This window comes from Anomalospiza imberbis, chromosome 6 (genome assembly GCF_031753505.1).
Source record: "Anomalospiza imberbis isolate Cuckoo-Finch-1a 21T00152 chromosome 6, ASM3175350v1, whole genome shotgun sequence".
Classification (NCBI taxonomy): Eukaryota; Metazoa; Chordata; class Aves; order Passeriformes; family Viduidae; genus Anomalospiza; species Anomalospiza imberbis.
The window spans coordinates 3,942,279-3,967,899 of NC_089686.1; the positions used below are offsets into that span (position 1 = coordinate 3,942,279).

General features: G+C 41.1%; 1 protein-coding gene and 2 long non-coding RNA genes across 4 annotated transcripts in view; 2 read left to right on the plus strand and 1 right to left on the minus strand.

The window, feature by feature from the left end:
• The window catches only part of LOC137476559 (uncharacterized), a 340,942-nt gene that overhangs the window by 188,701 nt on the left and 126,620 nt on the right, over positions 1-25,621 (minus strand). The gene's annotated exons all lie outside the window — the stretch shown is intronic.
• LOC137476561 (uncharacterized) overlaps positions 1-25,621 on the plus strand; it is an 81,788-nt gene that overhangs the window by 24,684 nt on the left and 31,483 nt on the right. The window lies entirely within an intron of this gene.
• The window catches only part of PELI2 (pellino E3 ubiquitin protein ligase family member 2), a 67,755-nt gene that overhangs the window by 14,290 nt on the left and 27,844 nt on the right, over positions 1-25,621 (plus strand). The window contains exon 2 of the mRNA XM_068194919.1: positions 10,477-10,606. Coding sequence (XP_068051020.1) covers positions 10,477-10,606 — 130 coding nt within the window. The remainder of the gene's footprint in view (positions 1-10,476; positions 10,607-25,621) is intronic.

Consider the following 25,621-nt stretch of genomic DNA (forward strand, 5'->3'; position numbering starts at 1 on the left):
GCTACTTCTGTGTCCTGTAATGCTGTTTGATATTATGGCCTGTATTTGGGGAAACATTGCTTTAAACGCATTCTCTGTTTTCTTGGTCTGATTTGCCCCATAGGGTGTCCTTGCCTTTAAAATCAGAGTCTAGAGAAATAGAGAGAAACATATGGGGTGGCTTGTTTTCTTGAAAGCTGGTGAACAAAAATAGTAATAGTATGCTGTCTGTCTTTGTGGGTGTTGGCAGAGAAAAAGAGCTGGATTTCCAAAGGAAATAATTTGAGGGAGAACTCTCTGTGGTTTTAAATTTATTTTCTGTTCTACAAACCATTGTGCCACTTGTACACATTACTTAATATCTGTTGGAATGAAACTTCAGCTTGCAGAGTGTAACCAGAAGTAAGCAGACTGGAATAGCCCTGCAAATGAGCTGAGTGAGAGTCTTGCTCTAAAAAACATCTCTGCTGTAGAGCCTTCAGTGTGGCTTCAGGGTTTCAGAGCTTGCATCTGTGTATGAACACAGTCTTGTGTGGTTGTCTTGCATAAAAGTCTCCTGCTGCTTCAGTGAGGAGGAGATGCCTTCCCTTCTGCAGAGCACAGCAGTGCAAGATCTCCTGTTCAGGCGCTGCTACACAAAGCTCTGTAGTGAGATTCTTCAGAGATCAGAATCTCTGAGCATTTGGACGTGGAAAAACATTAGGAATTCATCACTTCTGTTGCTTTGATTCATTCTTAGTAAGTGATGTTTTCTGAGGCCTGTGAAAGGTCAATGTTTATTTTATGTAGCATTTTGGGAAGCCCTCTTAAGGAAGGCAAAATCTCAAAATTCTGTCGGTGAAAGTATGAAGCTGAAAGACTTTACTGTCATGAAGGAACATAGATCAGAATTCATTCTGCTGATCAGCAGTAAACACCTAATGGCTTTGCAGAAATCTTTTCCTGGCTAGAGATGTCTGATTAACTTTGTTATAGATTATGATAAAAGCAAACACCCAAGGTTGCTGTGAATTAGTAAGCTGTCAGCGTGTTTTAAATCTGAAGAAGATATATTGAAGTCTAACTCTCTGCACTGCTGCACTGCTTATTTCTGGTTTATTAAGATTTTTTTTTAAAACCCCCACAGTTACAGCAGTGCCTTGATGCCTCTGTACCAGTAGGTTTCAAGTAGTTCTTTCAGACAGGGTATGAAGAATAATTTATGCTGTGTGGATTTTAGGGTACATAACACGCTTGCTAACCAAGAACAGGCAGAAAGGTAATTCTTTTTTTTTTTTTTCTCTTTACTTACCCACTCTAATCGTGCTAAGAGCAGGCAGTGCAGTAGATTATCTTCCCGTTGACAGCTTGTGCCATGGAGCAGTTGATATAATGCAGAATCAGTGATATTAAGAAAGCTGCTGTGTTCAGAGGCAGCAATGCTTGCAAGTGCTACAAAGAAGGAAACCCAGGTCTTTATTTTCTGTTTCTGAGGCAAATATTTGGGATTCTGTTCAGCATTTGGGGTTGAACTGGGAGCTGTGCATTTGTAAGGGTGTCTTTTTCCCTGGAATTCTAAAAGGAATGTTTTTAAAATTGATGGAATTACACTTGGATGTTGCAGCTCAGGATGCAATAATTGAGTGCCTCACTTTCTATTCATTGCACTTCTGGTGAGATCACCTATATTCACAAAATGGATACAAATTTTATCTCTTCCTCTGTGTTAAATGGTACTGAAACCAACCTAAGGAGATTCTTGCCATGCTTGAGTGTTTGAAAAAGCTGTAACAGACATCCTGGAACTTCTTGCACTGTCTTGTGAAATCACAAAAATGACATTACCACTGCTTGTATTTGGAGGTGAACTGAAGTTACAAGAAAGCTATCACCTTTTCTTATGAAAATGTGAACTATCAAATAGTCCTTGATAGGGTTTTAGGGAAAGCACTTGATTTCTTAGGAAATGACTGTTGGGACTGTGCTTTTATTTTCAAAGGATCAAATGGTCCTTTGAGTGAAATGTAGTTTCTCCATAACGTTTAATGTAGTGCAGTTTCAGCTGTAACGTGGTGTTATTTCTGTTCATTCCTCAGGCTAAAATTTGAGCAGTTTGGTTGTGCACCTTGGAGCATGTGGGAAGTACAAATAGGTTGGGAGAATGTTCAGAATGTCAGGGCAGGTGGGTGTTGAGGTCTCTTGTCCTCTTGCATGCTATGAAGTCTAATTTGTCTCAGTTTTGAAACTTGCTGCCTTTTCTTGATGTGATATTTAAGAGCAGATTGTAAATAGTTTCCAAACAAAGTTGTGTGGTTCCTAAGTCTCTGGTGGTGTGGATCAACAGGATTCTCCTTCCTTTCTTTCCTCCTGTTCCCCAAAACCCAGCTGTGTGTAGTACTTTGCTTTGAAAGGTATTTTGTGTTTTTCTGACTTTTTTTTTGAACGCAGTGAAAGTCAGATCTTGCTTTTGCTGTATCTGTTTATTTACCCAAACTCCATATCCAACAATTCTGGTGGCATTTGGTAGATTTTGGATCCTTCTCAGATGAGCAGCATTTCCTCTGTGCTATGAGAGGTTTAGGGTTGGAAAGAGGATTGTCTAATCATGGTGCTTTGCCCACCTCTTGTGCTCTTTTAGCTGGAGTAAAAAGCATGCTTTGAAATGAAGCTGATTAGGTTATACCCTGTTTTTTGCTGTGCAGTAACATTGCTGCTTTTATGCAGTGGTGAATGGTTTTAGCTGGCAGCTTTGGAGATGGGCTTAAAGCACTCAATAAAATTGCCTCCGTGTTAAATGAATGCTGGGGGGAGCAGTAAAATGTTGAAAATAAGGATTGTTAAGGAAATCATTATGTAAAAGAAGAGGTTTCCTTGCCCCTTACCCTTTGCTTTTTGAAAGGGAAACATCTTGTTTTCTAGTGCTCTGCTGGCATATTACTTCTATTGGAATTGTATAATAATATATTGAATGTGGAGGGGTTTTTTTTTTCTGTTAAAGTTGCTACCTTTATTTTTCCCTGATCATATCATTGTTACCTGTGTTTTATGTTGTGAGACTCAGGCCATCCCTGCCTAGAGAGTTTTTATATATTAAGTTGTTTGGAACTGTCAAGTTATTTGACTGCTGTAATTGAAGCTTATCCTGATGCTCTAGCAGGCTGCATCATCATGTTCCTTGGGTTCTTCCGGAGTGTCAGCTTTTAACCAAACTCTTGTGCTACTTACAGAGCTGCCTTTGATTTCACAAAAACAAAAGTAACAAATTATTTTCCAGAAAAATAATCTGGGACAAGTAACAAGCCACTTGCTAAGAAAAATCAAGGAGTGTAGGAAGAAGTTTCTGCAGAAAGTTTCTCCCAGGCCAGGAGAAACACCAGCTCTTCTGTATTCCTGAGTGGATCTCCCTGGTTTTCTGTGCCAAGTAGCTGCAGTAATAAAGCCCTGACTTCTGTGCCTTTGAGGACTGGTTGCTTCTGTATTATTTTACTCCAGAATTTCTTCCTCTGCCCCTCAGTGAGGAGAAGAGTATCAAAATAGCCAGAAATTTTGGGAATCTTGGAGGAAGCGGGATGTGTGGTGTAAATAAAGCTGTTTAAAAGTAGTTCTTACACAATTACCATTTGGTATTTGCAAGCCAAGAGCATCCTTTGACTTTCTGGATAGAGTGAAGTTAATACAGATCAGGTGGGTTTTTCTTGAAGTGCCTGTGTTATGTAAGCTAAACATGCATGAGGATTAGTCAGCTGTATTTTCTATAAATATTCTCCTAAACCAAACTTGATTTTTTTATTACTCTTATGTTACAGCTGTTATAATAGCAGGGTAGTCCTGCTGGTGTTGGAGGGGGATATGTGGAGTGGAATAATTAAACTAATGAGTTAACCTGATCTGTAGGGTACCAGATTCTGTCATCTCTTAGTGGGTGGAGGTGGGGGAAACAGGAGGAGGCCACAGCAGCCAGGAATAGCTTTTCCCCTCCAGACCAGAAGAATGACCAGTTCTGCTCCAGAACACCAGGGAATAATTAAGGTCACCCTGGAGAACCTCAGCTGCTGCACATGTGACTTCTTGTGGTGTTTCCAGTAGATAAGGTTCTACTTAATTTGTATACCCTGTGAAGAAGTAAAGTAGGTTCTAGCTTATCTGATCTGCAGTAGGTGCCTCTGAAAGCTTTTTTTTTTTTTTTGGGGGGGGAGTTGTGGTGTACATAACCTTTTACTATGTGCTCAGCTAATCCATGGGGCTGGCTGGGTGGATGTGAACATAAAAGTTCTGTAAGTGTAATGTGAGGCTTTGGGGCCAGCTCACTGCTGGGTTCCTGATGGTAGGAGCAACTTTTGAAAGGTAGCTAAAAAAAGTAATTAAAAGCAATTCCTAATCCTGTGCCAGTGATGCAAATCAACCTTTTCTCTGAAAAATCTGGGGTCATGGCACAGATTGGGCAAGGCTGCATTTCACTGAATCGCTGCAGCCTCTTTAAAGGCTGGAGAACAGTACAGTGAGCAGTGAACAAAGCAAGGAGTACTAAAACTTGGTGCTGGGGAGGAGAAAGACTTGTGGTGAACACACAGGGCTGATCACTGTGCCAATGAGTGTTCCAAAAGTGCTGGAGAAGGCAATGCTTCCTGAAGTGTTTTATGATAGTAAAATGACTTCACAAATGCAAGTTGTAAGAACAAACACTTGTCTCAGAAGGAAGGAAAAAAAAAAAACACCCCCAAACTGATTATAGCCACAATTAATAACTCCAACATACCTTTCTTATGGATAACCAAGTTCACAGATGCAAAAACATTGCTTTTAATTGGGTGAAGAGATGAGATTATTTGGGACTTTGGAACTTGTTGGTTTGGATTTTCTTGCTCTGCAGGAAGACTGGCTTGGTTAAGCAGTACAACTGGTAGTGATTAGGAAGCATTTATGCCTATGGAGATGTCTTAGCCAGCAGAGTCTGAGGTGGGACTGTGTCTTTCACTCAGAACTTCCTCCCAGGTTGCATAAACCAAAGGTCTTGGATCAGTGGCTTTTTGTTAATCAAAGGATGGAAACCCTTTGGTTATCCCTGGGTTGCTTATTGCTGTAGCCTTTCTACTTAATACTACTTTAGTTTTGTGTTCGTAACTACTTAAAGCATTTTCCTTCAGAAAGAAAGCAAAATCTGATGGGAATTAATCTTCTAGCACGTGAGCCTGCTGTGAGAAGGAAGAGAGAACAGGTTGTTTAAGCTCTTTGGTGGATTTGGCAGGAAGAGCAGGAGACTTGCTTGACCTGGATCTCCCTTGCTGTGTGCATGGGAAAATTTTACACTCTAAAAGTGTTGAAACACAGTGGGGAGGCCTGGCTCTTCCCGACTAACTCAAACAGAGATGTCATGGATGGACTGGATCAAGCCTTTGGGTTGGGGATGGAGCAGGTGACTCTGCCAGCCCTGTTTTCTGTCCCTCTGTGGTCAGAAAGCAGCTGCACATTTTTCCAAAGTGCAGTGGGGAAAGGGAACCTTCTGGTCAGTCAAGGCTTGTTGAGGGCAGCAAGGATAAAACAGTATAAATCAAACAGTATCCTCCTTCCAGCCTCCAAGAAAGCTCAGCGTTAAAGGTGATCCTTGCAATCTGTTGCAGAGGTCTGTGAAGCCCTGGCTGTTCCAGGAGCAGCTGTGTTCACTGCCAGTCTCCCTGACAGGAACGGGATTAGCGAAGCCCTGGTGGTGGAGCTGCCTCTGGGACAGACATTGGTGCCTGCAGTCAGCTGGAGACAAGCTGAAAACCTAAACTCGTGTTGAGTTAATACCTGTGACGCTGATAGAGCACCAGAGAACACAGTTCCGAGGAGGAAATGAACCATCCCTGGAGTTGGTACAGAAGTGTTCCTTAGCTTTGCTTTTGCTATTTGGCAACTCTTCCCCATGAGATTAAGTTTGAGAATAACTTCACTGTTCTGTTTCACTGAAATTCTCAGATAACTGGCAGACAGCAACTGCTTGTTTTCTGAAGCTGTGATGCAGAAAAATGTGTTTGAAATAATTCTTGCCTTTTTTTTTTAAAAGGAAATCCATGCTTTGCTGAGATATTACTAGACACAAAATGAATTGTTGAGGGATACAAGGGAAGAGGGCGTAAAGACTATGAAGTACTGGCAGTGATATTATATAAAGGGAGACACAAATACGCTTATTTTGTTGTCAGCTTTGTGTATGTTGAAGCTTTGTGTTTTGCTATAAACTTGTGACTTCTTCCTTTATAATGTGTGTTCGAGGGAGGGAGTGCTGGATATGCTTCAGCAGCAGAGGGTTTTCCTGTTAGTCAGGACTTGAGTGTGGAGCTGTGAAAAGCTCTGGGACTGGGTGTTGCAAAGGTGAATAACGTATCTTTAGCCTTCATACGTGGTGGATGTCATGATAGCTGTAGGATTGCAGTGCTTCCAGGGGAATCTCTCCTGCTCCCTGCTGTTTTCCATGTTGCTGATACAAGTGCTTCTGTGGCTTTGCAGTGGGCTGGAGAGTGAGGAAAGTCGTTTTAAAACTGAATTTAAAACATAAATCTAGTTTTGTTTCCCCTTCATGTGAACCAAGGAGAGAAGTAGTGGGAAGGAATTAATAAATGAAAGGTGAGACAGCTGCTTTTGGCAGCAGTGTGGGACCACACTGATTTAGGGAGGTGAAAATACAGTGTAAGCACAGACTGAACTTTTCTATGTGCGGAGTATGTACTACAGATTCTACCAAATATGGGATCAGAATGTACTTACAAGGGAACATTTACTCAAGTCTGATTTTGCTTCTGCAGCTTTATTGTTTAGTGAGCAAAGATGTGCTGTTTGACTCACTAAAACTATGGAAACAACTGAACTGCAGCATCTCATCTGTTTATAGCAAAGTCTGTCATTTGGGATGGTTTTCATCCAAAAATGATGAGGTGTGCTGTAGATCTGTTAGTAACAGACAAGAAAAGCAAAGTTAAATTACTCTTTTTTTGTCTGGGGGAAATACTACCAGTGGGAGGTAGTTTGCACAGATATGCAGAAGTATGTGAGTTTATGATGTCTTGTATTTTGATAGCATTGCAAAAGAAATCAGCTACATGCAGCACCTTCAATGTCAGCTAGTAGATACCTTAATTTTATGGGTGACTTCATTGAGTGGAAGTCAAATTTACCAAGGTGCAGGTCAAGATTTGGAGCTGTTTTACCAAGTAACAGAACTGTCATTTACTCTTTACCCCTGTCTAGGCTGGATTAAAAAAAAAAAAAAAAACAAAAAAAAAAAAAACAAAACAAAACCAAAATAAACATAAACCAAAAAAGCTTGTGTAACAAGCCTTTTGACAAATAGTTCAAAGCTTGTTGCTAATCTTCTGAAGTAGACAAGTCCTTGTAGTAGTACAAGTAGTACAAGACTTGTAGAAAGTAGGAACTTGCTACAGTGGACTGTGGGAGAGAGCATGTGTGGTCTTGCTCTCCAGACAGCCCTGAATCCAGGCAGAGGAGAGGCTTTCATTACACATCCCAGCCATGGGAAAAGCTTAATTGGAGTTTGCAGCTCATTGTATACCAAACTCTTCAAGTGTTTAATGTAAATCTGTAGGAAACTGGCTTTGGTAATTATGGTGCCCCTAGCCCGTGCCAGCACCACTCCCTTATTTGCAAGGAATAGTGCTATCAACTGAGATAATTATCCCAGGAGGTTTCGTGATGCAGCTTGTCCCAGTACTGCTGTCCCTGAGAAGCATTTGGAAAAATACAGGACTGCTCCTTCCACTGTGTTGGTCTGGTGAACATCTGGAGAACTTCCAAAGTGCCCCACAGATCTGTGTGTGAGCAGGGTGATCTCAGAAATGATTGTTCTGTCACCGTGACATTGATTTTTTTCCTAGTTTGTTTATTAGTTGGAAACAACATTTGTTCCAGGCTTTTTGGTGGGTGATTGAGAGTTCCAGTTGCAGGTTCTTTTGGTAGTGCTGACCTCCTTGTGAAGCAAAAAGTTGTGTGCTGGTCCCTAAGCTGATCCTTGGAAGAGTGCAGTGGAGAAGGGAAGTGGCTCCTGCTTGTGGAGTGGCTTTGTGAGAGGAAGTGTTGGGTGATGGGAAATTTGTGTCCTCAATCCTTGTCCCTTCTGCTTACGTGATTCCATCTCTCATTCCACCCTCTTTTTTTTTTTCTTTCCCCTTTTAAAACATATGTGTGTCCCTAGGAATTGTCCCAGCTCTTTCTACCACTGTTGGATCAAAATCAGACTTGAAGGTCTGTAATTGAAGCATAACAAATCATAAAACTACCACTGAGTTCCTCCTGCCCTTTGTGCAAAGGAAATGCAGAAATGGGCACAAGGAAAACCTTCCTGAGAATTTTATCAGTGCTAATCAGGATGAATGAGTTCAACGTTCACTTTGCTTGTATTTCCTTCCTATTTGAAGACTCCAAGAGATCTTCTAACCTTCAGCTTCTTTATTTATGTATTTTACAATTAATTAAAGCCCACAGAGACCTGAAATGAAATAGAGTGGACTTCCCTAGTTAAAACTGTGTTCTGAAAATGAGGGGAAAACTGCCCCAAACAAGAAAACCCCACTTGTCTGTTTTTGACTTCCAGTAGAACTACTGTAATTCAGTAGTTTAGCAGTTAGACAAGTAGAAGAAAAATCAATAATTACAGGATATAAGGCTAACAATGTTAATATATAGTATTATATATTAACACATTATATTATTATATATAGAATATATATACTATATTATATATAATATATTATAGTTATGTATTATATTCCCTATTTTTGAGGGAATTGTTACTTTTTTAGCTTTCCAGATAAAAATGCTTGTAGAAAGAATGTTGTCTTCAGCAAGCTAAAACTTGCTGGCATATTCCTGATAATAGTGTATTTGAAAAGAAAATATGTGCATATACCCGGAGAAATTCAAGTGGAGAATCAAATAACTCCTATTTGAAGCGCTGGTATTTAAGCTGCCTGTGGAACATTTTGATGGATCTTTCTAGAGATTGGTCTCTTGTGATGAGGCTCCACAGGCTGCACTTCTCTGGAGTAGAGTTAATAACAAATTTCCAAGGTGCAGGTAGGCCTGGCATGAAATACTAGTGATTTAATCCTGTTGGTTTTGTTCTATGTTAGGGAATCTCCTTTAATATTCCAGAAAGACTCAGTTTCCCCTGTGAAAATGGGAGTGAGAGGACAAGTTCAGCTGGAAGTCTCTCAACGTTCTATGTGGCTTTAGCATCATGTATTAAACGTGCATTTTTTAAATGTCTGGGCCTTAAGTTCCAGAGCAGTGAGATTTGAGATAATTTTTATCTTAAATCTATTCTTGCTTGTTCTCAGTCATTCAGCAGTCCTGCCTTTGGGATTCTTAGAAGGGTAGGAGGCTCTCCAAGTGCATTCTCCTGTTACACAGATAGTGACATATACAGGATGCAATGATTAAAAAAAAATATATTCTGGGTTACTGCATTGCTGCCTCTTCCCTTTTCATACTCTTTTTCTGCCTGCAGTGTTAACCTGTAATCATAAAGACTGTAGGAGAGGGATACATGAGATCAGTGTAGATCAGACCTCACCAGTAAGACAGAAGAGATTTATCAGTGGAATAACATCTGTAGTTTCTTGGGTAAAAGTCTGAAATCCCTGAGGATTGGGTATGGAAGATTCAGTAAAGCCCTGAAAGCTCTTCCAGCTGAGAGTTGGCAGGAATGGTGGTGAAAAGCTTCTACCTGACCCAAAGCTTGGGGGTGAGGTGATGGTGAATTCCATGCTTGTGCCCTGCAAAGAAATTTCCAGTTGATCCCTTCCTTGGGGAAGGAGCTCTGTCCCCTTGAGGCTTCAGACTTCTCTGAATAATTACTCCATTGGGTCTGTGTCCTCAGGGAGAGATGAAAGAACTGTCAAGGGCTCCTGTGTTACACCTGATAAAGAAAGTCATTAGTGAGGCTTCAGATAGTCACCTAAATTAAAAACACTTGCATCCTCTTTCCTCAATAATTAAGCCTTTAGGATTAAAGTTTTGTAAAAAATGGGGGAGACATAAAGAAAAAGCATTCTATGTGAGTAAAATTCCTTTCTCAGAGTTTTACTTGCTTCTAAATTACTTTGATTTTCCATGTTGCCCCTGTGCATCCTCCAATCCTGCTTGAGGTGTGGGCAGGCAGGTTGTAGGGTAAAAACATTTTAAAACTCCTCACGTTCTGAAATTAAAGTGAAGATGTAGAGTTTGTTCTTCTAAATTCCTTTAATTCTAGAGGTCAAGTGTTTCTGTGGCTGAAAAACGTAACTATTTCATTTGTAGTTAATTACCTTTTAAATTAGAATAAAATTTCAACCATTGGTAGGTAAAGAATGTTTGAATGCTCAATTCAGGAAGCAAAGCTTAGCAAAGCTTAGCCTGACTGTTACTTTTTTTGTTTTGCCCCATGCATTTGACGATACCAGAATATTGTGGTCAAATTACCTCTCTCTCCTTTGCTGCTTTCCAAACTGGTGGTGTTTTATGCTAAACTTTTTCCTTTATTTCCAGATACAATGGATCCCTCCCTAATGGTGACAGGGGGCGCAGGAAAAGCAGATTTGCCCTTTATAAACGATCTAAAGCAAGTGGAGTTAAACCCAGCACTGTCCATGTCATCTCTACTCCTCAGACATCAAAGGTATGTGACACATATGGCAAATCCTGGTTTGTGATGATCCTGAGTGGAGAGCAACTCAGGTACTGCTGCTGATTTACCTTGCTGCCAGTTTATTCTGTGCTTGTAGGATACTTTTGTTTAATGAAGAGGCTGCAGTGGATTTGCTTTCTGGGGTATATAGCTTTAATCCAGTTACCTGTTTAAAATAGTCTGTAAGCTCAGGTATGAGATAATCTGACCTTCCTGCCCCTGTTCAGAAATCTGGCTGTCAGTGCTCAGTGTTCTATCTGAGCCATAGAGTACATGGGATAAAAACACAAAAAGTATTTTAGTTTCTTTCTCACTGGAGTGATCTTTCTTTCCTCTTCAAGAAGATAACTGACATGCTATTAAAAATGTTCTGATCTTTGATTTTTCTTACAAATAATGATACTGTACAAATTTTTACCTGAAGTTTAGTATGGGTAAAGGAGGAAAAGCAGCAAAGTTAATATATTAACATAGTAACATATTAATGTATAGAACTGTCCAGGTCAGAATTCTGGTGGTGGAATGTATTTCAGGCTGCAAAAGCTCTTCCTATCTCTCTTCTCAAAGCCTGTCCCTTAAAGCAAGAAGTGAGTAGAGTTTATGGCAGACTGGAGGAGGAGTTAAGTGGTGGCATTCACACAAATGTACCTCACTGAAATATCTCTTGGGGGGGAGAGAGAGAGAGAACCTACACCATGCTCAGAAATGTGTTGTCTGACTTGGACCAAGAGAAGAATGCTGTTTAATACATAGTATGGGATTGTTTTATTTTCTAATACACAGTATATGCCTAAACGTATCAAAATACACAATATCAGAGCTTGTTCTCTTTGAACATAGTACAGGGCTTGCCTGCTGCTGATAAATGTGGAGTCTTTTGGAGTAAAAGTTACAGGAAACATTTTACAGTGTTCTTGTTATCAAAATGAAAGCTTTTGTGAATTAAATCTTCCTGGTGAAATCAACCTTCAGAATAGAGCTGTAGTATATGTTGGTAATTCTAGTTTGTTGCTTAAAATGTAACAAATGGGAAAAAAATGTGTTTTGCATGGTGGATGAAAATATACACATGTTCTCACTGGATGATCTTAAGCATTTGGACTGCAGATAGTATTTCAGCATTTGAGTTGCAAAATATTTAAACACCTGGCAGGCACCACAAGGAATCTGGTTAATGTTCATCTGTGGTGTTATTGTAGTGCAGATAAAATATGTGTGCTGTACAAATTAGTGCCCTTATAAAGACAGCAGAGGATCTGGGATATTAAAGCCTTTCCTCTGAGCATTTGGATTCGGGTAGATGTGTCAAGCTGAATGTATTTTGCACTTTCTCTGAACCCTTAGAAAAGAGCTTTTGTGTACTTGTGCTGCTGTCTGGGGCAGGGCTGGTGGATGTGTGCCAGGGCAATGGTGCAGTGGCTCTCAGTGAGTGCTCTTCCATGCACAGAAAGGACACTTACACTTTAAAGATGCTGTCATCAGCTTGTCTCACATTTTAGGCACCAGAGCCTGAATTGTTTTACTGAGAATTGTTTCTGCATGTAACTTGTGTAATTGCCTGAAGAAACATAGACTAATAAAGAGTGAGCTGCTTAGTTCTCAGAAAATAATGGGCAACTTGACCTCAAATTTTAGTTGTGCTCTCAGTCTTTCTGCTGGTTTATCTTTCTTAAATACAAGACTGAAACTTGTGCTGCATAGGATGTTAACGAGATTCCTCCCTTTACATCCTTCATTCTAACTTTTCAGATACCAGTTTTCTGTTTTGTCCTGCTTGTCTGTCACTGTAAACTAAATCTGTGAGTAAAAAGGCAAGTGTAGAGCACTGATGCTTTTTGGGTGGTGGATTTAGCAGAGGAGGGAGAAGCCCTGACTGCCTCTATTGGTTTTGTCTCTGACAAACAGAGGCTTGAATAAGGTGCACGGCTGGTTTTGTGCTGATTGCATTAATGCAGCAGCTCAAGAACTGTAGCTGTCGCCAATTTTAAGTTCGTGTGTCAGCCTGAACACTGCAATAGATGGGAAGAGGATGCTTGTCATGTTCCATTGTCCCTGCTGTGCAGGTGTCAAGGACAGCTGGAGTAGCAATGGCTTCAGTAGTAAATTTAGCTGAGCTAATTGCATATGAATCACTGCCTTTTGTTTTTTTCCACTGAGTGCTTGTTTTTTGCCACTATGCCTTCTGAGGTGCTGAAGAAAATTCAGAAATATTTGGCCTTCTGAGGGTATATAGATATATTTAGGGGAAAAGCAGTGCATAGGGTAGTAAGTCTCAAGTTTTTTCAGAGTTGTAGTCACTGTTAAAATACAGAGGAATCTCTTCAATATTATGCATTAGACTTTAAAACCTATTTTATTAACTCTGTGCTTAGGCACCATTCAGTAAATTTTGTGGTGTCTCCTATTTGATTTTTTTCTTCCAGCCTTGTCAGAATTGGTTTTACTGTAAGAAAATGCTTAAAACTCTTCTGCTGTCCTAAGCTTGTCTGTGTGGACGTGTCTGGGGTAGGGGTTTGGGGAATGGGGGACTGTGAGTCTTCATTAACTGAGTATGGATCTTTCTCAAGATTTTAATAATCCCCTTTGCTGAATTAGAGAGTTTCTTTCAAAATCATCCCATCACAGGAGAGGCCTTTCCTTGCCTCTTCACCTGGGTCTCATGATGAAGAGGAAGGTTTATCAATTGCAATAACAAAATTTGTGAAAACCTTCCTCTGACTACCAAACTCACAGTGTAAGTTTGCTGTTGGCTCATCATAACGTAGTTAGGGTTGGTGGTTTTTATTTTCAACCTTTTGTAGCTGTTTAACAAAGTCAGAAGTCAGTTGTAATGTTTATTTCATTTAGTTGAGTTGTGTTAACTGTTATTTTCATGGACAATATTAAATGCTGTGAAACTCCAGTCAGTGTCTGCAATGATTACAGGGTTTACTTGGGCAGAAATTTTCCAGTAAGTGCTGAACTTCAGGTATGAATGGGATAAAAGGTTCTCTTTTCTCTTTAGAATAATCGCCTGGAAATGATGGAATGCTGAACTGGACTTCGCTGGGGTTTGGGAGGAATAGGGCAGGCTTTCATAAGGGTTTTTTGCATTTTGAGAGTTTGTGACTTTTTTTTTTTTTTTGGTTGGGGATATTTGAGTCTGACGGGGAAAGAGGTGTCTGACTGAAAATGAAACTGGCTTAATACCATAGTATTTGGAATAATAGGAAACTGGCTTAACACCATAACATTTGGATTAATATTTGAGGTCAATATGTTTTCTTACAGATCTTAAGCAGGTCAATATTATGCTGTGGAAATAAAACTATATGATCCCAATTCCTGCAAAGTGTGGATATTCCTGTTCAGTCCACATCCACTCTCTAGAGTCAGTGCTCTCCAGTTTAACACTTTGCCCTGTACAAGCACAGGTGAATCTTCACTCCTCATTGCTCCTCTTCATGACCAGCCCTGGCTTCTTGCTGGATGTTGTTAGTTGGGATTCTTTTTGTGGAACAGTGAGAGAGAACTGCCCCAGTCTCATATGAGAGGGGTGCTGGCAGCTGGCATTAACACTGAGCTCACTGGTGTTACTGGAGACTCGGATCTTGGAATCCCCCATGACTTTGGCTCTGCAATCATTTGGATTTCTCTGTTGCCTTCTGATGCTGCAGAATTATTTCCATGGGCGTGAAGTTTAGAGGAATGAAGAAGGGGCTTCATGTACATTTGAACTACTTGAAGTATGGCATTAGGAGGCAGGAATTGTTGACTGTAGCCCTCCAGGATTCCTCTGGAAATGTGACTGAATTTCCTTGTTACAGCGTGGATGGTAATTGAGACTTTCCAAAGTATTCAGTGAGTGGGTAAGAGAATATAACTGCTGAGCATTGGAAGTACTCCTTTTTAACCAGGGAATATTGGGCTTTCTTAAGTGATTGCATGTGTAATAGTGACTCCAGAAAAGATTCCAAATGCCTTTTGTATTGCTGAAGACTTGAAAAACCCCACATTTAATACCTTTTTATGGCGGTGTGTCTTGGTATTTATGATGTCTGTCTTTCTTAGGATCAAAGTTTTCCTTTGGTAACCTGTGGTAGATAAAGGCAACCTATTTTCTCCCCTATGAAATTACTATTTCAAGCTGACTGAGGAAGATCTCTCTTGACTTCCAAGTCCAGTTACCTGCCGAGTTGGCTTCTGCTTTGTGCTATCACAACAGCAGCTTGGATAGTCACTGGCTGGGTTCCTGCAGCTCTAATCAAGTTTCCTGCTGCTGCTGGAGAAGAACAAAACACAGCCATACGAATAATTATTAGGTCGGGGAGAGAGCTGCAATTTGTGCTTTGAGTGACGAGAGAAAATGAAAGTATAGGATTCTTGTGATTAGTTATCTACTGTAGCTGCTGCATCTGCTTTGACGCACTTTGAATTGGGAGTAAAAAGGCCACAAATCCTTTTGGCACTGACAGCTTTTTGGTGTTCATTCTGAATGAGAGCTGTAGAGCTCATCTGCTGTCGGGAGGATGCTTTGTGTGTCAGTGGCTTCTCTCTTTCCTGTTGGGCTTATTTATGGTCTAATCAGTTCATGGAGCACTAATTTGTTCTGAAGTAACTTAATCGCATAGGTGTCTCAAGAGCCCTGGCTCGTGCAGAAGCAGCTTTTTCTTGGCTCATCAGACCGAGTCTGCTTGAATAATAGTTTCCTTGGTGTAATGTCCTTTCCTTCTATTAAACGAGCATCATCTTAACGTGGTAACTCCCTACCCCTGTGTCCTTGCAAATAGCAGGGAATGGTTAGGCAGGAGAAGATGGTTACACCAATTTCACTGCTAGGGCTGAATCAATAACAATCCTTACTCGGGTTGAAACCCTCCCTCCTGAGCTTTTGGGTCCTGTGCAGCAGAATGCATGTCAAAGGTTTTGGAAAATCATTTTATAGTGTTTTCTAACAAAACCCAGATGTTTAGTGAAGGAAGGGGAATTAAAAATTGCTGAGGTCTACAGCAATTATTTTTTTATGACTTAACATTGCTTTTTGTTTTCATACTCTCCCTTCAGAGGATTAAAAAAAAAGATCAAAAACTGCTTTCCTTGTAAACTCTCTTTAAACTACATCTGCTCTAAATCAATATTTTAGAGCAGATTCTACTTGAATGTGGTGCCTTTTGAAAGCAGAGGAAGATGCAGTGATCACCGGGGCTGGTGTCAAGAAACTGGGGAACATTTCATTTCCCCATACGCTTCCCCTTGGCTTCCCGCAGGGAGCCAGGCTTTGGAAGCACTGCTGTGCAGGATCTGTCACTTTGCAGTTCCTTGACCATGTCAGAAATAACCTGGGGGGTTTGGGCTTCTGAGAATGCAGAACCAGAGAAAGAAGAAGCTGCATCTCAGCTGAGGTTTAAATGCTGTAGTGTAAGGTCAGACACGGCAAATCCTGCTGCCCATCACGGAATGTCCTGGATTTCTTTGTGCCACAGGAAAAGCGACGAGTAGGATTTGTACTGGAGACAGCAGAGCCACTTGTTTCACTGGAAGATGAAAATTTCACAGCTTGAGCTTAATGTAGCATGACTTGTTTAAAACTGTCTTGTTCCAGTTTGACTGGTTCCTGCATGCTTCCCCACCGTTCCCCAGAATTTAGAGTGGAAATTTTGGACCACCTGCTGTAGTGGTGAAGCTCTGTCCTGTTTCCTATTTATTCTGTTTGGACTCTAAATTGCCTGGAATGGACCTGGTCTTAGAAGTGCATATCTCCTGGGAGCTGGGCTGCTCTGAGCTTCCTAAAGGTCAAGAAAACTCCCCAGTCTGGTTTTGGATCAATTGGAGCTGGATGGCCTGAGCATAGTATTTCTGCCTGGGTGGTGGTATGGCCTTTGGAGCTTGTTGGGGATAACTCACCCTGCAAGCTGGCAGTACTAAGGGAGATTCTCTTTAGAGTATTGAAGTGGTGGGGATCTGCTGTGGTGTTCAGGGGTTTGGGTGGGAACAGCTTGATGACTGCAGGGCCTTGTGTACAACTGTTGGAGCCTGGGACTGTCAGCATCTGTAATACAGGAATTCCTCTTCTCTGTGTGGGCTGTTTCATGCTCAGAAGAAAATGCCATGACAAGAGGAACATGGCAGCTGATGATGGATATGCTTTTCTGATATCTCAAACTAAATGGTCTTAAATGGATGGAACATTGTGTTTTGGAAAAGTCAGGTAGTGTGTACTCAGAGTATGGAATTGCTGTCCTGGAACAGGCGAGTTGGAACTTCATCAAAGAGGAGATGAGACTTCTCTTCTCCAAGGCTTTGTTGAGAGGGGCAATTATTTTGAAAACACAAAAAGTAATTGAAGCATCGTGGGCCAACAGTAACTTTCCAAAGACACGAACAGCTGCTACTCCTGTTTTACAAATTAGAAAATACTTGTTTTCCAAAGTGCTTAGAGATTTTGTTGATGGAAAGAACAAAATCTAAATATTTCTCTTTTTGGGAGTCTCTTATGATTCCATCTGTAAAATGAGTAATGTTATCTGTTTGCCAAGAGAAGAACCAAGAGGGGTGATTCTCTTGTGACATTGAACGATTCCTCTTTCCACTCTGTAGGTTTCTTGTTTGAGACATGTTTATGCTTTCTTTTGGATGCAGATTTACTTTGTTTTGAGATCCTGCTGGTTTGTTCCTATTCAACACCAAAGACCTCACAAATATTTTAGGAGAAAGAGGGAAGTACTTTATCCTGATAATCTCTTTTGAAGGAATGTATCCCCAGCAAAGTGCTTATGGTGATGCTTCATTGGCTGGATGCTCCAAGCTCTTCAGCTCTGCATGCAGAAATTCTCTGGCAGTCATAAAGCAATCCACAATTCCTTAGCACTGTGGCTTTTCTTCTACAAGATCATTATCTTTTTTTTTTTAATCACCCCTGAGGTGTCCTTCCATGAAAACAAACGAGTCCAGCCACTGGACCTACATCAGAGCTTGTACTTGGGTGACCTCTGTGTCAGACTGAGTGTGTTCTGTACAGACTTGCCTTGAAATTCTGCATGTCTCTTGTCCACAGTGATTCTGCCAGTTCTTCAAGAAGTTCTGGACTCTGCAGATGCCTGCTGTGAGATAATGCTTGTGGTAATCTATACTTTGGGCTTCTAATTTCAGTAGCAGCAGATTCCTATCGCTTTGACTTGAGGAAGTTCATTAAAGGCCCAGCACTCTCAGCTTGGTTGTTCAGTCTTCCCCCAGCTCTGAGGGATCTCCCTTCCACTGAGTTCCCCACAGCCAGGGAATGATGGATGCTTTCTTCTCTGCTTTTTAGTACCAGGGAGAGCTATCACTCCCTGGCCACCTGAAAAACTCTGGACTTGGTGCACTGAGCTCAGGATTGCACATTTCCCGGGACTCTCACTCTGGGGACTGTGGCCTGAGAACAAGGCCAGTGTGTGAACAGTGATCTGTCTCAAACTGGGCTCATCCTGAATTGCTGCACTCTCAGCCTTGCATGTTGACAACAACTACCACTTTTGTGGTCCCAGAGATTTTCCTGGGAACTTCTCCTGTTTTGTTTCTCAGATACTGAGAGACAATCTTCCTCCTCTTTTGCCCTAACCCAGGATAAGAAAAGAGGAAGCAAGTACAGATTTGATTTCTGTTTATTTAGTTTTCTTTCATGAAGCTCATGTGGCCAAAGAAACTCTTGTTCTAGGGTCTGTAGCTGCACAAATCTGTTTCTCCTCCCAGACTTCACAACTGATCGAAGGCTTAGATGGCAAAGCACTCCCAGTTTGCAGCTTGGGTAACTCTTGTGTCTAAAACAATTCTGTTCAGCATTGGTCAGGGGTGTTCTTGAGCTGGGGAATCTGAAAAGAATATGGAACTTCCCTGGTGAGATAAACCACGTTTTATACTTGTACTACAGCAATGCAGATTTCTGGCTTTTATTGCTAACCTCAAATCCCAGAGAAGTTTAACAGAGGAGATGGCTTGGTTTTGTAGTATCAGATGACCTCTGAAAATCAGGGCTTCGTGGGACCAGAGCATACACGTTTACACTCTGGATGACCAGGGAATTTCTGAACCTGTAGCAGCTTGCTTGTTCTCCAGCTCTTTGGGAAATTCAGTGGAAGCTGTTCTTTGGGTAGTGAGTTGGAGCCTCTGAGGATCAGAGCTTCTGTTCCCTTCCCCAGACAGTGCTCTTCCTAACAGAACTGTGCTGTTGCTGTTTCATTCAGCTTTATTTCAGCTGCATGAGTCCAGAATTCCAGAAGAGGTAATTAAAGAGATCATATGGTTCAGAGAAGGTGAGGGAGAGATGCTTTTTTGTGCTTGAGGTTTTTGGACAGTTTGTGAGTATTACTAAAGCAGAACTTCTATGCTGCATAAATGCAAATAAAATTGTGTGAATGATCAAGGACCCCTTCAGTGGTTATGGGCTGATTTCTGTATTTTGTACCTTTGAGGCAATGGACTTTAAATATACAAGCCTAACTAGTTTTGAATTTTCTACAAAGGTTTAAAGGGGATGTTGAATAGGACAGTGAGAGCAAATGCACAAAAGTTGGAAGGGGGCCTGAAAGAAATTTTGGGGAGGCTTTGTGGATTGCTTTTGACTTGTAGCCTTCCTATAATGGCATTTACCATCAGAAACTTTGGACAATAGGCTACAGTGTAAAACATGCAGAAGTTTTTCCTCCTCCTTGTTATCTCTACATTAGCATTTGGTTTTCCACACCTCCATCTCTTCTTCAGCCCACCAAAGAATCTTCCACTGCGGAAGGTCAGGAATGAGGCAGTGCCTTGGTGGTCCAGGTGGGAGGCAGGGAGGGACAAGGCTGACCTTGCTTCAGCATGGGAAGCTGCTCCCAGATTGTTCCCAAAGAAAAGCTGGCCTTGGAAAGCTGGATTGCGAAACTTGTAAAAGCACATAAAGTGTTCCCCCTAACTCATCCCTCCTCCTCCTCCTCAAAGCTTTCTCAAATCTTTGTTTGGTGTTCTGTCACAAAAATTGACTCTGTAGCTACTTGTGTATAATAAATAAACTGCAGAAGTCAAAACAAAATGTTTGCAGTTTTGTTGGAGAGACAGCCCATGGTGAACGTCTTAAAATATCCCTGTGTTACGATCTTGCCTGTTACTGGAAACACTCTTAACTCTCATTTCCTTGGTTAAAAATACCTTGGTTATTTAATGTTGTCTCTTGGTATCTTTGCACTGTAGTAGCAAATATTGCTGGGGTTAAAAGTATCACTGTGCATTTATATGATGCATATAAAAACAAGGCTCCTTCTGAGGAACCTTTTTTTCATCTCCAGATGAAGATGTACTTGCTAAATTTAGAGGTAGGGCTCTGATTTTTCTCTGACTGTTGAGAAATTGTGTAGAAATCCTCTGATTAAAATTGAGCCATAATGCTAAATAAAAATCTATATGTGCATTCCAAATACAGCGTGACAAGGGAGAACACCATCATACAGTGTGGCACTGTGAATGCACTGAGGTTTTTCCAGGCTGAAGTAGTAATTGGTTTTTACTTGGTGGCAGTGAGTTTCTTCATTTAGCCTTAAAAACACTAAGCCACTTTGAAACAGGAGTGTGGAGGCGCCTTCCTCAGTCAAAGGCTTTGATGGGTTCAAACACATCTGTGAAAAGGAGAAGATTTTGAAATTTAGCAACTGAAGCTTCTGCCTCAGGTTGGACTGGGGCTATGCAAAGGCTGAGAGGTGATAGTTGCCTCAACAAGTGGATGTTAGAGTTTCCATGGAGCTGCAACCCATTCTGTTCCAGTGATTACCAGGTAATGTTTGCCTGCAGCATTGGTGGTGGAGCAATAATGTGAATTGGATGATTTCTGATACCCAAAGGGTCTTGCTCCCAGCTCAGGGGTAACAGTCCTGCCTAGGTTTGTTCTGAATAAGGCACTTTGCATTAGGTAAAAGCCCACACCAATGCTCAAGGTCCAGCAGTGGAGACCATCCTTCCCTGTGGCAGCCCAGTGGAGAAAGCTTGTGGAGAAAGCAGTGTCAGGGTCATGGAGGCTGAGGCTGGAGCCTGTGTTGGAACATTCTGGAGGATGCTGAAGGCTTGGCTTGGGCAGGTTTGGGCTCTGCAGGGTCACTGGAGGCTCAGGGGTGGCTCAGCTGAGCAGCACGTGCCACTTTAGAGCGCATGGATTTGCTCAAGGCTCCAGTGACTCAGCTGTGTCCAGAAGGCCACACCAATTTTGATATCTTAGTTGCTGATACAAGCCTGGCTGAAGGTCACTCCAGAAGGAACTGTAGCCAGTTTGTGTACATGGGATGTTTGACAGCTTGGGAGTCTCATGTAATGCATTGTCCTTCAGTCGTTTTTCTGCCAAAACCTTGAGTGTCTGCAGAGTCATTTTCTGAACTCCTGCCAGACTTCGGGTACTCTTTGTTTTGAAGTCAAGGAAGTTGTCTTCAAGGAAATGTCATCTCCAGAATTATTTGTTAATTGTGCATAAATGGTGCATAGGCTGTTTTTTAGCAGTACTTTCCCAGCTTTCACTTGCCTACTTGTGAAATGTGTTGTTAGCACCAGTAGAAATTCATAAATCAGATATAATCTGTGTATCTAATCAGCCTGTCCAGTGTTCCAGGATTATCTCAGTCTTGTGTTTCTCAGGCTTGATTAACAGGAAGGAGAGAGCACTTAGGACACTTGTTACAGGTACATGATGTCTCTTTATCACTTATTTTTTTCCTGTTGTCTATCAATGTGTATTTGAAGAATAGCGAAGATAAAAAATAGATTTTCTTTAAAACAAATCCTCCTTATTCAAATATTGTGTACTCCAGACTGTACTGTCTCCAGACTGGTAAAAGCTTGCACATTTATTTGCCATGATGGTTTGCTGTTTATGCACTTTCTTTATTTTGTTATTCTTTTTTTGTTTGTTTATGCATGGATCTAGATACTGTGTTCCTCTTATTACTGAAATAGATGAGCAGTGTTAAAGAAGACTTAGAAACTATTGGGAGGGAGAATGTAATTTACAATTACAATTCTTTCTCATGAAGCATTCACTACTTTTAAATCTATTTATTTAGTGCCTGCTAACTACAGCCAGGATGATAATGATTGAATGCTTTGTCATGCAGGCTCATGGAGACTTGAAGTGGAATAAGATTCACCTTTGGAATTCACTGAGATAACTTTGTCAACAGCAAGAAATTGCATGCAAAGTGGAAAGGCCAAGAATGTGCTGAATGTTTTGGCATCATCAGTACTGTATTAATCTGATTTCTGATTGTGCCTTGCTGTACTAGTTCTCTATTAATAGTTTCTTATCCCAAGAGTATGTTTTGCTCTACACGGGGGAAAAACCTTGCCTTGAAAATAGGGGTTGTGGTTCTATTAAAGTGCTTTTGGCAGAAACTAAGATTAATACCTGTCTGAGGCAGGTTGTGTCTCCCTGTCAAGTGGCAGATGGGATGGTTGTCTGTGTAAACAGTGAGACTTGCTTTCTGATGTGGTGTTCTTGCTGCAGAATTGTTGGGCTGGGACCTGGGACTTAATTCCAACTTTACCAGGATTTTAAAGCATCAAAAACTGGGGCTGAAGGTGTTGAATTGAACTGTTTGATAATTGACAGACAGAATCTGGCTGTGATAGAGTTGTGGAAGGGTGTATAGTATGAACTTTTTATGAGAGGATGACATTTTATGTGGAAATAAACTGATACAGAAGCTTGTGCTTTGTCGTCTTCCCCTTATGCATCACCTCCTGTGCATCTTATAAATGCAGACATAATACAGAGTGTAAAGAAGAAATGGATTTCATGAATTGGTTTGTAAGCCTGGGTTAAAGTCCTGCTGTTATTTTCCTTCCCATCAAACCTCCCCTCTCCTGTCTCCTGCCACTGACCTGTCCTGTGCTGCTCCTCTGCTCCTTTGTCCCTGGGAAGTGAGGGACACCAGGAGTTTAGATGTTGTTTTTTGCTTTTTTTGCTTGGCCTATCAGTGAGATTTGAGATTTTTAGGAAAACATTGCTGAACATTTTCTTTTTGGAAAGAAAAATGTTAAAACTGTACTCATGGGGTTTTAAAAGAGAATTTTCCTTCTCATTTTGCATTTAATATATAAAACATGTATACACTGTGCTTAGCACTCACTATTGGTGTAGAGCCTTGCTCCTCCTGGAATACACATAAAGTAAAAATAGGCTGGTGTGCTCAGGAATTGTGAGATTTGATGTGTCCCAGTTTTCATTCGTAACAACACTTGTACTGTGTTGTTCTGTCACTCCATGTTGGTAATATTTTGATTTTTTTATTTCTTTTTATTTCTTTTCTCTTGAGCTGGCAAAATGAGAACCTTGTTTTTGCCATAGCAAGTTCTTTGCTGGTCTCTGAACACAAATTGCAGCAGTGCATCAACAGAATGGTGGGGATGTATTGACAGGATATTCCATATAATATTATGTTATATTCCATATAACATTAGATCCAGAAAAGATTTGTAATAATCTAAAAATATAAAGCCACAAATTAATCTCTTCGTCATTTGTTTTGAATGCTTGTGTTCATGAAAGTAGTTCAGAGCCCTGATGGTTCTGGCTTAAATCCTAAAATCTTCACTGAGTCCTAGGATTGGATTTTCATGAATAAACAGATCTCAACTTTGGAAAGCAGGAAATGATAGGATTTTGTTGCATTGCTGTTTGTTCACATTTCTGTGAAGGGGAATCCTGGCCTAAGAGACATGATTCTGTAATTAGAATATTAGTTACACTAGATCACCTCTTTCAGCTTTACTGAAAATCAGTGCTTTTCACGCTTTGCTAAGTGAGATGCACAGAGACAAGCGCTAAAAATTACACGTTACACTTCAAACTCTTCCTCTGTCTTGATGTTTTCCTTGGTACTGAGGCCTTTTGCTGCTGAAGGGAAAAATATAGGATACATGCTGTTCTTTCATAACTCTCGTTTCCTCAAAACTGTTATTATTTTCCTTGGAAGCCAGTGTGAGCAGAAAGTGTCATTCATGGTTCTGTGTGTCTGGTGGCACAACACTGATGTGTCATCTGTGGTGTCACAAATAAATGAATTTTTCCAGGTCAGGACAGAATTTCAGCTCATTTTCCCAGAGTGTTTGCACTGGAGAAGCCTCATAGTAACAACTCAGCTTTTTTTCCTCCAGGAGGAATGTCTGCCTTTTGTTCTTACAACTCATTGTTCTTTTCTGAATGCCTTCCCCATAAGTGCCATGTGTTTTTTTTGTTTGTTTGTTTTTCACTCAAACTGAAAATCTTGAATTAATTTGTGAAATGGTGTTTGAACTTCCTAACAGAAGTTAGTCCGGTTGATGTGCAGTGAGACAAAGCTGCAATTATCTCTATTTTTGTACTCCCGAGGGGCTTCATTACAGCAGCTCCTCTTTCCCCGCTGCCGTGTCCTGGCAAGGTGAGGTTCAGGATTCAACAGACACGACAAATTATTATTTTCTGTGTGTGTGTAGTATTTCATTCCTGCTGATGGAACATTTAACTGGGGGTTTGTTTTTGGTGGTTTTTTTTTTTTTTCTTGCTCTTGTTGCAGTAAAACAGGAGAATCTGTGCGAGTTCAGACAGAGCTTGTATTATTGAATACTTGTTTGGTAGGTGTGTTGGTTTGAAAAGACAGGTGTCTGCTAAGGAAGGCAGGAGCCTCCCCTGAAATGACAATGTAAACCCCCTCCCTCTGAATTGTTATAATTTGGAAATTAAGGGGCTCTCAGGCAAAGATACGGGAATAGGAATAACAGTTCTTTATTAGGGAAGAAAATAAAAAATAAAATAAACAATGCAGTAATACAAAACAGCACTGGCAGGGTCAGAGCAGGCCCTGGCAGCCTGTGGGTCAGGGGGGTGGCAGCAGTCCCATCCCATGGTGGCTCAGCCCTCCTGCAGTGCCAGCTGTGCTTCTGCTGGAGCAGGGATCCTGGACAAGGCTGGAGTTTTCCTCTGAAGGTCCAGGGCTGCTGGAGATGGGCCTGGGCTTCCTCTGGGAATGCAGTGGAGAAGAAAGCTGCTCCTCTGGGAATGCAGTGGGGAAGAAAGCTGCTCCTCTGGGAATGCAGTGGGGAAGAAAGCTGCTCCTCTGGGAATGCAGTGGGGAAGAAAGCTGCTCCTCTGGGAATGCAGTGGGCAAAGGCTGCTGTGGTGTTCCCAAGGTCAGATTGTATCCAGGTAGGAATGCTTGACTCCTCCCCTGGGCAGGGCATCGCCCCATGGGATGATGGAATTTTCTCAGCCATGCAGGGACACTCAGTGGCCAGGGACAGGAGAGATCTCCTGGAGGGAGGGTTGGCTGTGGGAGAGATAAAGAAAACTGCCCAGAGAACATAGGATAACTGCTCCACAGATAGGAATAGACTACACCCCTCATTTCCAGCCTAAGATAGTAGTGACGTGGCAAAAGTATTGACAGTTCTGCTGCATCAGCTCCTCCACTGCTATCAGCCAAAGATGGGGAAACTTCAGCCCCAAAATGGCTTTAAACTGCTCTATTTCTAATATTGCTTAATGCAATTTGACAGGCACGTAATGCTCTCTTAAAGCCTCTAACAACAGTTTCATGATGGACTAGTGTGGGTTTAAGCAGGCTTTGCTGAAGTTTTAGATTTGCTGATCCAACCCTGAGGGCAAGTACTTAATGCTTCAGACCCTCCAGACAGTTAGTTACACTTCATAGTAACATTTCCTTCTTCAGGTAGTGCTTTGTCTTTTCATAACCCTTAAACCTCCTTTAATTTGGGAATTGTAGCTATCAAAGCTAAGACTTGAGTGGCAGCATGAAACTGTAATAAGGATACATTTGGTTACAGACACAAAAACTGTCTTACATTGATACTTTACACTGCAGAAAATTGTCTCTGTTGCACACCTGTTGTTTCAAGACCCTTTCAATAATTTTTTTAACAAATAAATGCTCTTTTTTTTTTTTGCTTATGTATTTTAGTAGGACATAGTTCTTTTTTTTTGTAGTGATAACTTTGCCAGCATTTAAGTATTGAGTGCCAAGTCAGGGGAACTGAATAGTT